Raw genomic sequence first — 13,186 nt, forward strand, 5'->3', positions numbered from 1 at the left:
AACATATAGTAAAATTACCTGGGAAGTGCCGTCTAAAGTTATGGACAAGTAGCCCAGTTTTTACTTGTGTTTTTAATGAGTACTTGTGTTATATATAAAAAAGAAAATTCCTTTATTTGACAGCAGTCTAGCTTATGGGACACGGGCATTACTCATCAACTCTTTTGAAGTGTGTACTACCTTTGTTTGCAGTGCTGCCAGTTTTGTTAATATTGGACTTCCTTCTGTTTTCTTTCAGAAAAACTTTACAATTCCAATGGACGGGAGCTGAGACGAGCACTTTTTTCATTGAAGCAAATATTTCAGGTGAGCAAATAATGGCTTTAATTTCTTAATATTATTTATTTTATTTTTATATGGGGAATAACTTACAGTTCTGGCAGAAGAGAAAATTTTAGGACCTTATTTGTAATATGTGATTATCCAATTGCTTGTTAAGGTCTTCTCTTTTTCTGTTCTTCCTTCCTGTTCCTTTAGTCTTTTAAAAGGCAGGAGCAGATGTGGGGTTACTGGTAGACTTACTGGTTGGAACATGCCAGGAAAAGGGAATAAATCTGGACCTCCTCTTGCATGGAAACTTGATTGTGAGGACTGGAAGAGGGATGTGAAAAGCAGAGCTAGGAAACCATTTACTGTGGTAGTGGCCCAGCATTTCTACAGACAAAATGTTGACAAATAAGCTAGGCTGAAGCGACATCTAAACCTGTAAGAAAAAAAGGTGTAGTGGGAGACCCCTAAAGATGATAGAATTTAGTTCTAAATTAGGAGTATTGATTTATTGATTATTCCAAAGGATACTTTGTGGAGCTGAGTATTACTTGTGACTGATATGTCTAAAGAAAGGCATAGATTTGAATGTGTTTGTTCATTTTAGGGGAGACCTGGAATCAGCAGAATTTTGTATCTTGTGGAGAAGGGGCTGATGTGATAGATAAGTGATGTGAGTGTTATGAAACTCAATTGGATGAAAAGCTTGGATTTCAGATTGGTCTTGCTGGCTAGTCAGATGGACTTGGTTAAGATGCCAGACCAAAAGGAAACGATGACTGGAAAAAGCAGGTCATTAAAAGGGAAAACAAAAAGTAGGTGGAAACCAGAGCATACTGCAAATGTGATCCTAAAATGGAATTTAGGAGAACACACTCCATCTCTATCAGGAAATATAAATGAAATTAATAAGAAAAACACTTGTTCTCCTTTATTGATGGATCCATATGTTGTCCAACTGCAATTGGTAGGTGCAAATCTGTGAAATAGCTGCAAAAGTTTCAAGCTGTTAGTTCAGAAATTTTTATTTTGTTTTAAATAATCATTTATTCTAAGGAGAATAACAAGATGTCACAATTCTGTGAGATTGCAGAATTGCTTATTTCCAAAACACAAAATGTTTTCTGTAAGTTTCAAAGTAAAGTATTCAGAATTTAGTAAATGTCAGGATAAAGATTTTCTTGAGCACTTGAGTAGCTGGTGAAGGGGCTGATCAATTCTACAGAACATTTTGATAACTGAAGATGTGTTTTTATGGGTCAGAGCAAAGCCTTGAATTTTGAAACTTGGACAGAAAAGGAGTTCCAATTCTAAAATATGCTGGTCATTTCATAGTTGTAGATTGGTAGTAACATCATCTCTTCAAAGCATTCGTGGGGAAAGGCTATTTGAGAATTGTGAGGATGCAAACTGAGATTCCGTGTGAGCTTGCTGCATGGTTGGACTATGTGCTCAGAGGAAATGAGGCAGGTTTCCAAGAATTTTCTGATTTCTTCCTTCTGGTTCACCTTCTGTCAATTGATATATTTGATAGATTAATCTGAGCACTCACGCATGTGTAGCAGTAAGTACTAAGTCTCTCTATTTCAACCCATACCTCAGCTCTCATACCTCCCATCAAAACTTTTCCCACTTTGGGTTTTCATTTTCTCTAAGTTCTTTGAAGCCTGCTATGTATTTCCAAATACTTTGTATGCAGTACTTTCAGCTGACCCACCAGTAGGATCTCTGTCTTCCAGCTCATTAGCTTTTTCGTGGAAATGTTTCAGTATTTATCCATTTAATAAATATGATTGCAGTTGATTGAGTTGAAGAGAAATGCGGGGAAAGGGGAGAGAGAGGCACACAAACACTCCGCTTGTGCAGTTACCATGGTTCTACAGAAACCTGGTCAGTAGAACTGTGATAGCACAGCTGAAGATTTCATCATAACCCAGTCATAACAGTTGCACAGGTAGTTGATATTATCCTTGTGTTTTCTGGTTTCTAATTTCTGTCTTGGCAAGTCAACATTATTCTCTTAACATTTAATCTGTAAAAAAGAGATTATCAGACGTTTGGTGTGAGAGACATTGCTTCCTTCATTGTAAAGAAAGACTTAAATTCAAATCTGGTTTATTGGAAATGCACCAGGAATTAATTTAGTTTTCAAGGTAAGCATGCCTGACAGTTCTGGAATGTAACTATCCTAGAATAATTTGACTTCTCTCCTTCCTAGTAGATATGATAAAGAAATAAATTTTTGAATGACCTGTTATCACTTTAAGTACCTACTTCTAGTAGAACTGTGGCCACTTGTTGAGCAAGGATACCCTTCAAAAGACCTTCTTATACCCTCAGAATACAGGCTCTCATTAGTGGAGAACTGAGGAGAAAACTTTCTCAAGATGCAGAGTATTTGTACCATGTGGTTTTTGAGGTAGTATTTGACGTAGTGCACCTAATACTGGAAAATTGAATGCCATATGATCTAAGCTGCTTTTTACCTGTCAGTGTTGTTGTAATTAATAGTAGCATAGCTAAGGACATAGTATGATTTTACATAGTTCATCTTCTAATGAACAGTGAGAGAGAATGTAAGATTATTCTTTTATGTTTTAGAAAAATAAACTTTTTTTTTTAGCGAAGAAAAAGAAATGTTAACATAACGAGGTAATGTTGTAGACCAAACATTTTTGTCCAAATAGTCATACTTAATTTACCTTTTAGTTCATGACATGAAATGAAATTAACATTAGAAATCTGTTTTTCAACATAAAAAATTGTTTAATTTTGCATCTCATTGTATTTAGTATTTTAAATTCTTCAATGTTATAATGATGCAGAAATAAAATGTTGACTTCAAAACTGGTCTTTATTTTTTTTTAATAGTTTTCAGAAAGTTATGGAGACTTCATCATGTCTTTAAGTGCCAAGACAGTTCATAACACCATATTTTTATAATCATTCATCATAGCTGAGTTAATTTGGCACAGCTCTGTGTCAGTATCATTTTTAATTTAAAGAGCTTCAAGGTAGTGTGCAGTCACTTATTTGCATTTAGTGGGAACAAGCCCAAGTGTTCCTTCAAATAGAATTTCACATAGAGCTTTTGGTTTTTCATGCACAGTCTCAGCGAAGCTTAACAACGTTTGGCAAAAGCAGGGCCTTTGTTTGAAATCTTAAATGAAAGATTCATTTGGCTAGTACAAACCTGGAATTTCTGTTTGGTTTCTTATGGTGAGCTGTTTTTGGCAAAATGATAAAAGGTGTAAGGAGAGTTTTTCTTTGACAGAAATGTTATTCAATTGTTGTAATTCATTCTGAAGGGTTAATATAGTCATAGCTGTGATCTTTTGCTGGACTGTACTTCAGTATTATTCGTCTGACTTGCCAATGCACTTTTCATTGCTCCACAAGCAAGGGAAGTAATGTTTGTACTGTGGGAGCACTTGACTTTAAAATAACTAAGTGTGCACGTGTGTGTATACACCACATGCATATACCCATACAGATCTTACTGACAATCTGTTGGACTGCAGTTTAACTCCCTCTGGATGTATTTCTGAGATGATCAGAGATTTGTGAAGTTTTGTGCAAAGTGATAAAAGTCTCAAAGGCGTACAAGGACAGAATCCAAACATGGCACTTATACAACAACTGCTCCAAAAGTAATGCTTCCTGTTTTATTATGTCAGCCCATGATGTCAGAGGCAGATAGTGGTATGGCAGTAGAGATTGAGCCTCCAACCAGTATCCCATTAAATTTTGTTGCTGTGTGACAGATGACAGCGGAGGGGCAGTCTGACAAAATGACGTCTGACGTAGAAGTGAGTATGAAGCAAAGGTGTGACAGTTAATTCCTCCATGTGGAAAAAATGTCACCCATTGACATTCACTGACACCGAACATTTATGGAAACCAACCAGTGGATGTGGGAACAGTGAGGTGGTGAGTGGTGCGTTCCAGCAGTGGCAAGAGGAACAGTGGGTCACCTCCTCGGCTGCAGTTATTTACAAGAGTGGCATGAGGACTCTTGTTCATTGCTGGCTAAAATGCATAGCTAATGGTGGTGACTGTGTTGAAAAATAGTGTTTCGTAGCTGAGAATTTGCTCTATCAAAGTGTTACTGTGCTCTTTGTTGTAGTTTTCACAGAAATAGGAGGCATTACTTTTGGAGAGACTTATATAAAATCTGGATCTAAAAACTTTGCAGTACATGATTGTGATACTCAGAATGTGATAAAAGTACAACTGCTTAGAACATTTAATTCTGTCTTAAACAATCTTAAAATCAGAAAAATAGGATTCAAATACTATAATTTTAAACTGTACTATCCAATTTACACAATACTAAAAAAGTAAGCATAGCTTCAGATTATGTTGACTTGTGTAATTTCAGAATATGAATAAGCTGGATAAAAATGTGAGAGAAATAAGAAAAGTACAAATCATCTTTCAATTATATGGAAATCTATAGTCATGCATAAATCTGTGTGCCTTCCTAATGTACTGGAAAGTATTTTTAATCAATCAGTGCATTAGCTTTTCTGGAGTGCAAACCTTAAAAGATGTATTTATCAGTATTAAGGAAAACAAGCCTATTTTCTTATAGGACATTTTTCCCCACTAAGTGTCATTCAACAAAGTGGGAGATCTCCCAATATCTTCCTTGAGGACCTCTTTTGTGCTGTGATTTAGAATATTGGATGACACTGTTGGAAAACTCCCTTGCAGAATTTTCTTCTATTGTTAAAAAATTCATTAATCATTACACAATTGAGCTTTGTGTAAAATGTTACAAAGAACAGCTATGTACGGGCCTTGAAAACATTAACTAGAAGATGTTTGGATAGACATAATCTTATCAGTGGGTGAAATCAAATGTCACACACTTTGCCTGCTAAGGAGTCATCAATCATTCTTAGTTGAGCAGAAGGAGTTTTCTGTGTTTGCTTCATTGATCTACAGGAAGGAGGCTGCTCCTTCTATTCCTGTGAGCATGACTGATGATAACTTGGGGTCTGAAGCTGTGCGGGACTTGATTTAGGGGCTTCTGTCATCACCTGTAAAGCAAACTGCCGCCTGTCCCCACTTGGATGGGTTCTTGATTAAGTCACAAAAGAGATAAACCTCTGCTACCTAACTACTTTGACTTCCTCAGGTAAGTAGCATAATGCAAGAATGTTGTTTAATCTGATGCTTAGATGCCACCAAAGATATGATAGGGTCTTTTCTAGTGTTTTTAGTTCTAATATTAAATAGAGAGTGGGGAGCAGAATGTGATCTATTGATGTATATTCTATCCACTCAAGGTGCAAAGGATGGAATTTGGTCTCCATCAAGTCAGTGGCAGAAAATCTTGATAATTTCAATGCACGTTTTACCTAGTAGAGTGCATATACATATGTGGAAAGGAGTTAAGAAATGGAGGCAGCCACAGCAGTACATTTTTTTGGTGTTCTTTTCAAGCTACAGTAGGATAACTATAGCTTGTCTTTAGGGGAGCAACCAAGTTTTTCTGGCTAATAATTATGTAAATTAAACTGATACTGAGGTGTGATTTGTGCTCACTTCTTGCACTTGCAGGGAAATAATGTTATCTGAGAAAGAAGATCCCATAGTTAACTACATCTTTGTTAACTGCAATAATAAAATATTTAACTCAGCAAATTTCTTTGTAATAGTTTAGCTTAGTGAAATAGTGTTTCTTTTCAGAGTTCTTTCTTTGAATCTGTTTGAAGAATTAGTACAGCTGAGTTCCCCCTGAAAGAAGGACTGCATCATTGTAGTGCTGTGTACAGCTGAAACAGGTAATCCAGCTTTAGAAGTGGTAGAACTGGATTGGTAATTCTGGGCTTTTTCTCATGTAAACATGGGCATCTTGCATCTTCTCTGTTACGTAATGAAAGACCTAAAAGGAAGCATTATAGTGTCACAGTAAGATGACAGTCTGTCTGCATCTCCCTCATCTGATGCATGAAATGACCAGGTTATGTAAAAGTAGTGAAGTTGAAGACCAAAGTCACTGAAGAAGCAAAATACTGCCTTCAGAGTAAAGGGAAGGAACTTTTTTGGAGATAATGTACACCACAATAATTTGATTTTATAATTGAAGAAGTGAAAATTTTAAGTATGAACGTAAATGTAGTATGGGAAGAACTTTGCCTTGTAGACAAAGCACCCTTCCCTCCTTAAAATTTAAATTGTCTTTTATCAACTTAGCGTGTGAATAATCCTTTGTAAATCTCAGTTACATCCACTGAACATATTTCACCTTTTTTTTTTTGTTTGTTTGTTTCCTTCTATGGATAAGTGCCAATTATATCTCTCTTACAGACTGATTAAATATCAGAAAAGTCTGAACATGAAAGACTGTTTTCCTCCCTGCTCTTTTAATAGTGTCTTCTGTGTCTGCTAAAGGAAGAAAACTTTTGAGAAATCTAGAATCTTGATGGACCCATTCTTCATTCGTATACAAAAAAAAAAAAAAAAAAAAAATCAAAAAGTAATATGAATGAGAAATAGTTGGAAATAATGATACATTTTTTTCCATTAGACCTTTCATAAGATAATGCAAATATAAACTGAAAGTTTTCAAATTTATACTTTATCCTTTTAACATGAATGTACAATAAGAAAGAGCATCTATACTAAGTTGCTTTGTTTTCCCTAGACAAGATTTCATTAAAAAAAAAAAAAGAAAGAAAGATTGCTAGCAGAGTTTAAGATGTTTAAATCTTTTCTCGAATGTATGAAATATTAGTTGTCTAACTGCTACTATACTTTTTTTTGCTTCTTTTGTTAGCTGGAATTTAACGATCTACATATTATTTAACGGTGTCTAATAAACACTGACTTGGCTCTAAGGAATCTCAATAAATCTAATACAGCAAGATTTGATTCTTTTCCATAGCTTATTTCCTCAAGACTTCTTTAATATTCTAAGGGGCAACTACTATAATAGCTATGTGGGTGATGCTGTACATCTTAGGTGTCCAAGTGTCTCTCATTTCTCAGGTGCTATTCTTTGAAAAGTCTTTGAGTCATTATTGAAAAGATACACGTCTTGTTTCAAGTTTTATGTATTTATTTTTTATAAATATAAATCCAGATGGGTGAAAAAAATTGAAGGTTCTTTCATATTGAAGTGCTTCCTGATATCCTAAAGTTGGAAGTAATTCTGTCTTGAGAAGAACTGTATGTTTGGTATTGAATATTGACTTAGTTTTCATGTGTTTTAATTTTTAAAGGAATACTGCCTATTAAAACCTTTACTTTGCCCCTAAGTTACTAAGGATCAGAGTGAAAATGCTTTGAAAGAGAGAACCATTCTCCTGGTTGACTGGGAGCTGTGCTCTGTTTATGCTTTAAAAGTAGGACCCTGACTCTGAGCAGAAGTTCAATGGTTTAATACAAGGCTTTCCTGCTTGAGCACCAACTCATCCATGTATAGAATGCATTGTAGATGCTTGAGTATCTTAGGTTTAAATGGTGATGCAGTCTGGAGGTATTCATAGAACTCACATTCGTGGATGTATTTGTATAAATATGTGTGCATGTGTACGTATGTGTTCTGGATGATCTCTTTTCAGATTTGTTCGCAGTATGTGACTTAGCTCTTAAAATGGACTGAAATAAATAGTGACTATTGAATTAGATGGTATCAGGCACTTCTGGACTAATCTAATCTAAAAATCTAATATTTTAATTATATCAATGATTTTAGAGTCCAAAGAGCAGAACTTTAATTTAAAGTGTGGGAAAATAACTATAAATTATATCTTGGCGTTCTATGCTCTTTCAATCACTTCCTGACCATGTTTACTCAGTTTTCAAGCCAAAATGAGCTTTTCTAACTGCAAACATTGCAAGCCAGTCTTGATCTATAAAATGCAACCTGTTGCTTAGCCAATAAAAAAGCTGGACTCCAAAAATAGCCTGGGATTTCTGTTTCTAATAGAGCACAGCATAACTCTGCTATTACTCCATCACTGTAGTCTTGTCAATGGGAGTAATTATTTTGCTGGTGACTTTAGCAGATGCTATGCATGCTGAAGGCAGGTAGTAATAGTTAAAAATATTCTTGTGGAGACTTCATTGTGGTATATGTATTTTTATATGTATGTATTTTATGTATTTATATATTCTGATATAGGCTCTGGGGTCATGTTGCTAGCTAAGCAGCTGAAAGAAGGGCCAAGAGGAACTGGCTATTCATTATCCATTGCTACTAGGGGAGAGCATTTTTTAAATATATGTATTTTAAATTATATGAAGAGCTTACGTACATGAAGCTCTTGGGTAATGGGAGTGAGTTCTGATCGTAGCCTTGCGCTCTCACATTCCAAGCACTGCCAGGAATTATCAAGTTATGGACCAGCTGTGGGTTGTTTTTGTTTGTTTGTTTGTTTTGCATACATTAGGGTTTGCCAGCAGCAGAGGACTGTTTAGGAGAAGATCAGGAATTTTCTGTTCTCTTTGCACTCTTAGAAACACAAGAGGTAGACTGAGGTTCTGCCCTTCATTGATACTGTTTCGAGCAAAAAGAAATCCAGATTTTACATTTCTGCATTTACTTGCCTGTTAACAAGGAAGCTTTTTGAATATAACGGATGATGTATCTTATTTTCGCGTGGTAGAGGTCCTGATGTATTGTCATTTGAGATTTATACTAGCAAATGCCTAAAGTAGTGCATGCTTTGCTCTTTGACCTGCCTTCTTCCTCCTCCTCACCAGTCAACTGCTGTCCCCCTGCTACTGATTTATATCCCCCAATGAATAAAGCCTAATCCCTAACTCTTAATCCTCCTAAAATCAGCTCAACTTTGTGATCCTATCTTGACTTTATAGGAGACTTAAAAAACAACAACAACAGAAAAACACTTCTTAAAGAGTGGATGTTATTTACATTTTTTTGGAAGGAGTTTCTGTGAGTGGGCTGTCATTTTAGTGACCCATGTACTTTTTTCTTGCTATTTTATTTTTTTCCACATTGAGCAGAATCATCCAGGGTCTCTGTTTCAATTTTGCTCACTTGCTATGCAACATATGTTCCTGGAAGGAGAATCTGAAGAAGAGGGATTTCCATGGAGGGATCACTCATACTGTTAATGTAAAGTGAGGACAACTTGCTATGTGATTGATGAACGCAGCCACTATTGAAGATTTTCCTAGCTTCCTCTCTTAAAAAGTAGAGAATTTTAGTTGTGGAGCTTATCAATATGTGATGCTCTGTGCCCTTCTTGAAGGTCAGGGTATGTGTCAGTACAATGCCAGCATCCTCCCCAAAAGGTTTCAGGGCTTAAATTTCTCTTTATGTGAAGTTGCGCAGTGAATTGGCAATATTAACCTCTTGCCTACGTGAATTATGTATGTATGAAAATGTGAATACAGTATAACTTTGGGAAGTTGCGTTTTTCAGTCTGGAGGCAAAATCAGGGCTGGCCTAAGGTATCAGAGCTTAAACCTCTCTTAATAGGGATCGTGTGGGGTGACATGCAGTGAAGGAAGGTCCTCCTCAGAGGGTGAAGTGCATGGACCCTTCGTTCACTCCTTGTGTGAAAGCAGTCCCTTCCTGCATGCCAGTAGCCAGTGTTTCTTTCTTTTCCTATTTGTGCTTAGCAAGAAGCTTCTTGTGGATGTGGCCAGTATGTTGGCTGCCTGCACTGCTGTCACTTCTACATTGGATTACTGCAACATTTGCTTTTTGGAAGGTTTGGTCAGTAGATAACATGATTGCTGGCTTGCTAAAAAACATGTTGTGTAAAAAGCATGGGCTGGGGAGACCCACAGCTCCTTATTTATATAAGTGAACTTTATAAAATGGACAATGTCTAACTTTGTAACAGAAACAGGAGAGAATTAAGGACTAAATATTAAAATGATCACGCAACCTAGAACAGTGGAGCTTATGAAAGGAAGGAAAAAAACATAAAAATGATGTTCTCTTTGATAGAAATCTCACAGACAAGCATCTTGATATAATTCCTCAGATGGAGTGCATTGCACAGCTGCTAGCCATGTAAAGGGGAAATATGTGTGTGCATATCCAAATGTGATTATTCAGTTATTAATCCAGTTTCTCCAAATACTTGGAATAGAGTTTTCACCAGTTGTTGTTAGCTAAACCAAAAATAAGTTTTAAAAAAAATCCTGTTGAGAAACTGTATTCTGAAACCTTGATTCTCATTAGAAAGTAATTTTTTCCAGCATGTGACCCACGGAAATATAGCAGACTTCAGAAAGATTTATCTTTAACATTATGTAAACAAATTGTTTTTGCATGTGTACACTGAACATCAGATAAGGTGTGTTCTTGCAAGGTGCTGTTCCTTGAAAAAAAAGAAGTCCCCCATCTTCACATAAGACCCCACAAAACTGCCTTAGAGATGTATCTGGTGCGGCAGAGACAGGAGAACTGGTGGGACTGAGGGGAATCTTGGCTGTGCTTCTTTGCATTAGTGGCACCTGGGCATGCTGGAGACTGCTTAACACAGGGTTTGTTTGTAGGGTTTCTCAAAGAGCTAGACTATTGTGCAGTTAAAAGTACAATTTGTGCATTTTGTCAGACATGGCTCAATAAGCAAGCTTTAAACTCAGCAGTTTTAGTATATTAAATGTCTTTTTCATCATATGCTGGTATAAAACAGAGTTCTCTTAAAAGTAACATGGACTGTCTTGTTTTTTTCTTGTCCATCTAAGATACCTAAACAAAGAAAATACATGATTCATTTCAAGTCTGTGACTGAACACATAAAATACATTTTTTTGATAAGGCCGTCACTAAAGTCTTTTTCATAAAGACTGTAAGTAGCTTGTCTGTGTCACTGAGCAATCTTTATGGCTGCAGGAGCTTAACAGGAAGCCTAGAGAGCTTTAACCGTGTTTTGCTGCTTTTCTCATCAGTGCTCTAATACCTACTGATTAAGGGCTCATAAATTTTTGTGATATTAGTGGAGGAGTCCATTTCCATCCCAAATGACAACTTTTCTCAGCCTCCTTTTAGCTGTTATCACACACGTGGCAGCTACTTGTGCATATCGGTGTCACACATGCTATATATTCTGTACAATGAATGCTCCCTTCCTGGAAACCTGAACCTCTTACCGCTGTAGAGAGTAGCCTTTCCTCTTGAGGTCACCTAACTTGGCAAGTCAGTGAGTTAATGGGTCTGAAAAGATTATCTTAGAACAAAATTGATGTAAACATTCTCCTTTCAATTTAGAATGTATGGGTCTGGATTCCTTTTCATCTTTCTGTGCACATTCCAGATGTTTGCTTCTTTCCTCTCGTCGTATATACATGATGGGATAGATAATGTGCTGAGTTCAAATTTATGTCTGGAGCCTGATGTGTTTGTATTCCGCTTCATTACACCTTCTTTTTCCCTTTTATTTGGGAGATGAGAAGTACCTTAAAAGCCTTTTTTTAATTCAGGTTTGATTTGTTTATTCATTGCTTTCCAAGAGCAGTCTGGTTAAAGTCCCTCATCCCCTTCATTTCCTCTGTAGTTCTCCTGCAATATATCTCATTTCAGTCAGGGACAACTCTATGTTACAGCAGTTTCCTCCCCTTGGCTGAAAAAGTTTTGAAAAAGTTCCAGAAGGCAGATCTCACCATTTGCACCAACAAAAAGCAGATTTTCAGTATGAATTATTTTGGGAAATAAAGGCTGTTTTTTTTCACAGGTGAAATTCTAATGTGCATTAACATAATCTTTAGATTTTGGAAAACATCTTTAAGTTGTAAAGGCTGTTTCAGGTTTACTTTAATTGATTGTCAACAGCCCTTAATTGCTGTTTGCTCTTAAAGTTTTCTTTCATTCTCAGTTTTGATCTGATGTTCTTTGCAGCCAGATTACTTTTAACTTCTCCAGTGTAGGGATAATTTATTCAATATCTTCTGAATAACTTTTTTTTTTTTCTTTCCAAAATGTTAGGTCTGTTAACAAATACCAGAGTCTGCAGATTAGTTATTCCTCCTTCTCACTTTTCCAGTTTTGCTTGTTTGATTTTGAGTCAGTCCTGGAGGTTGTTTTCTATTTGTTTGTTACATGATTAGTGGAGGGTTGTTAGGGTAGTATGCTTAGGTTGCAGTTGGACTTGATGATCTTTAAGATCTTTTCCAACTTGAGCAATTCTATGATTGTATGGTTCGTTTGTCAGTTTTTTACCTCAACGCAAGGATATACCTGCGCACTATTCAGAATTGGATGCAAAATCAGAACGTCTACTAAATTTTCTATGAAGTTTGTTTAAGGAACTGTGCTGGGGTTCTGTTACCAGCTGTAATAATCATTGTAGTTATTTCAAACAGTACTATCTATTGTTATATATCTTACTTCTCTTAAATTAGACAGCAAGATTATAATATATATATATACATATATATATATATATATGCATCTATTTGTCACCAGGTTTGTGAGAAAAACTTCTGCAGGCTGATTTTTCTCTTTCTGTCCCTTGTCCTTGCTCCCACTGCCACCCACTCTATATAGGAGGAATTTGGCACGTTCTCTCTTTAGTTCAGTAGTACAGAATGTTTAGCCATTGACTTTGGCATACAATGTAACTTACTTTCCAAGGTCTGTGAATGTCAGACAAACTCCTTGTTGAATTTCTGTGGGGTGCAGAGTTAGTGTATCTGAGCCCTTAATGTACGGTACTTTGAGCTTAGCCAACAGATTCCAGGGAAATGTTCTTCTCCCTTGAGTGTTCTGAGAAATCACTTTCAGAATTCTAGGACTGGAGATTGCTCTGGTTGCTTTGAGTAAAAGCAACTTATACAAAGCAATTTATGGAAAGGAGCAGTGTCCTGGCCCTGAGGGGGTGCAAAGTCCTCTATGCTGCCCTGGGCATGACCGTGCCTCCCCACTCTCTTGCAGGGCCTCTCCATCTTTGTGTGCATATTTAAATACCATTACATAAAACAAAGA

At 36.4% G+C, this 13,186-nt stretch overlaps 1 protein-coding gene across 15 annotated transcripts in view; it reads left to right on the plus strand.

Annotated features, from left to right (window-relative positions):
- The window catches only part of FHOD3 (formin homology 2 domain containing 3), a 370,010-nt gene that overhangs the window by 169,215 nt on the left and 187,609 nt on the right, over positions 1–13,186 (plus strand). For all 15 annotated transcript variants that reach the window (XM_040695607.2, XM_015282358.4, XM_040695604.2 and 12 more), the window contains exon 4: positions 239–306. In XM_040695607.2, coding sequence (XP_040551541.1) covers positions 239–306 — 68 coding nt within the window. The remainder of the gene's footprint in view (positions 1–238; positions 307–13,186) is intronic.

This window comes from Gallus gallus, chromosome 2, assembly GCF_016699485.2.
Source record: "Gallus gallus isolate bGalGal1 chromosome 2, bGalGal1.mat.broiler.GRCg7b, whole genome shotgun sequence".
In the NCBI taxonomy this organism is placed as follows: domain Eukaryota; kingdom Metazoa; phylum Chordata; class Aves; order Galliformes; family Phasianidae; genus Gallus; species Gallus gallus.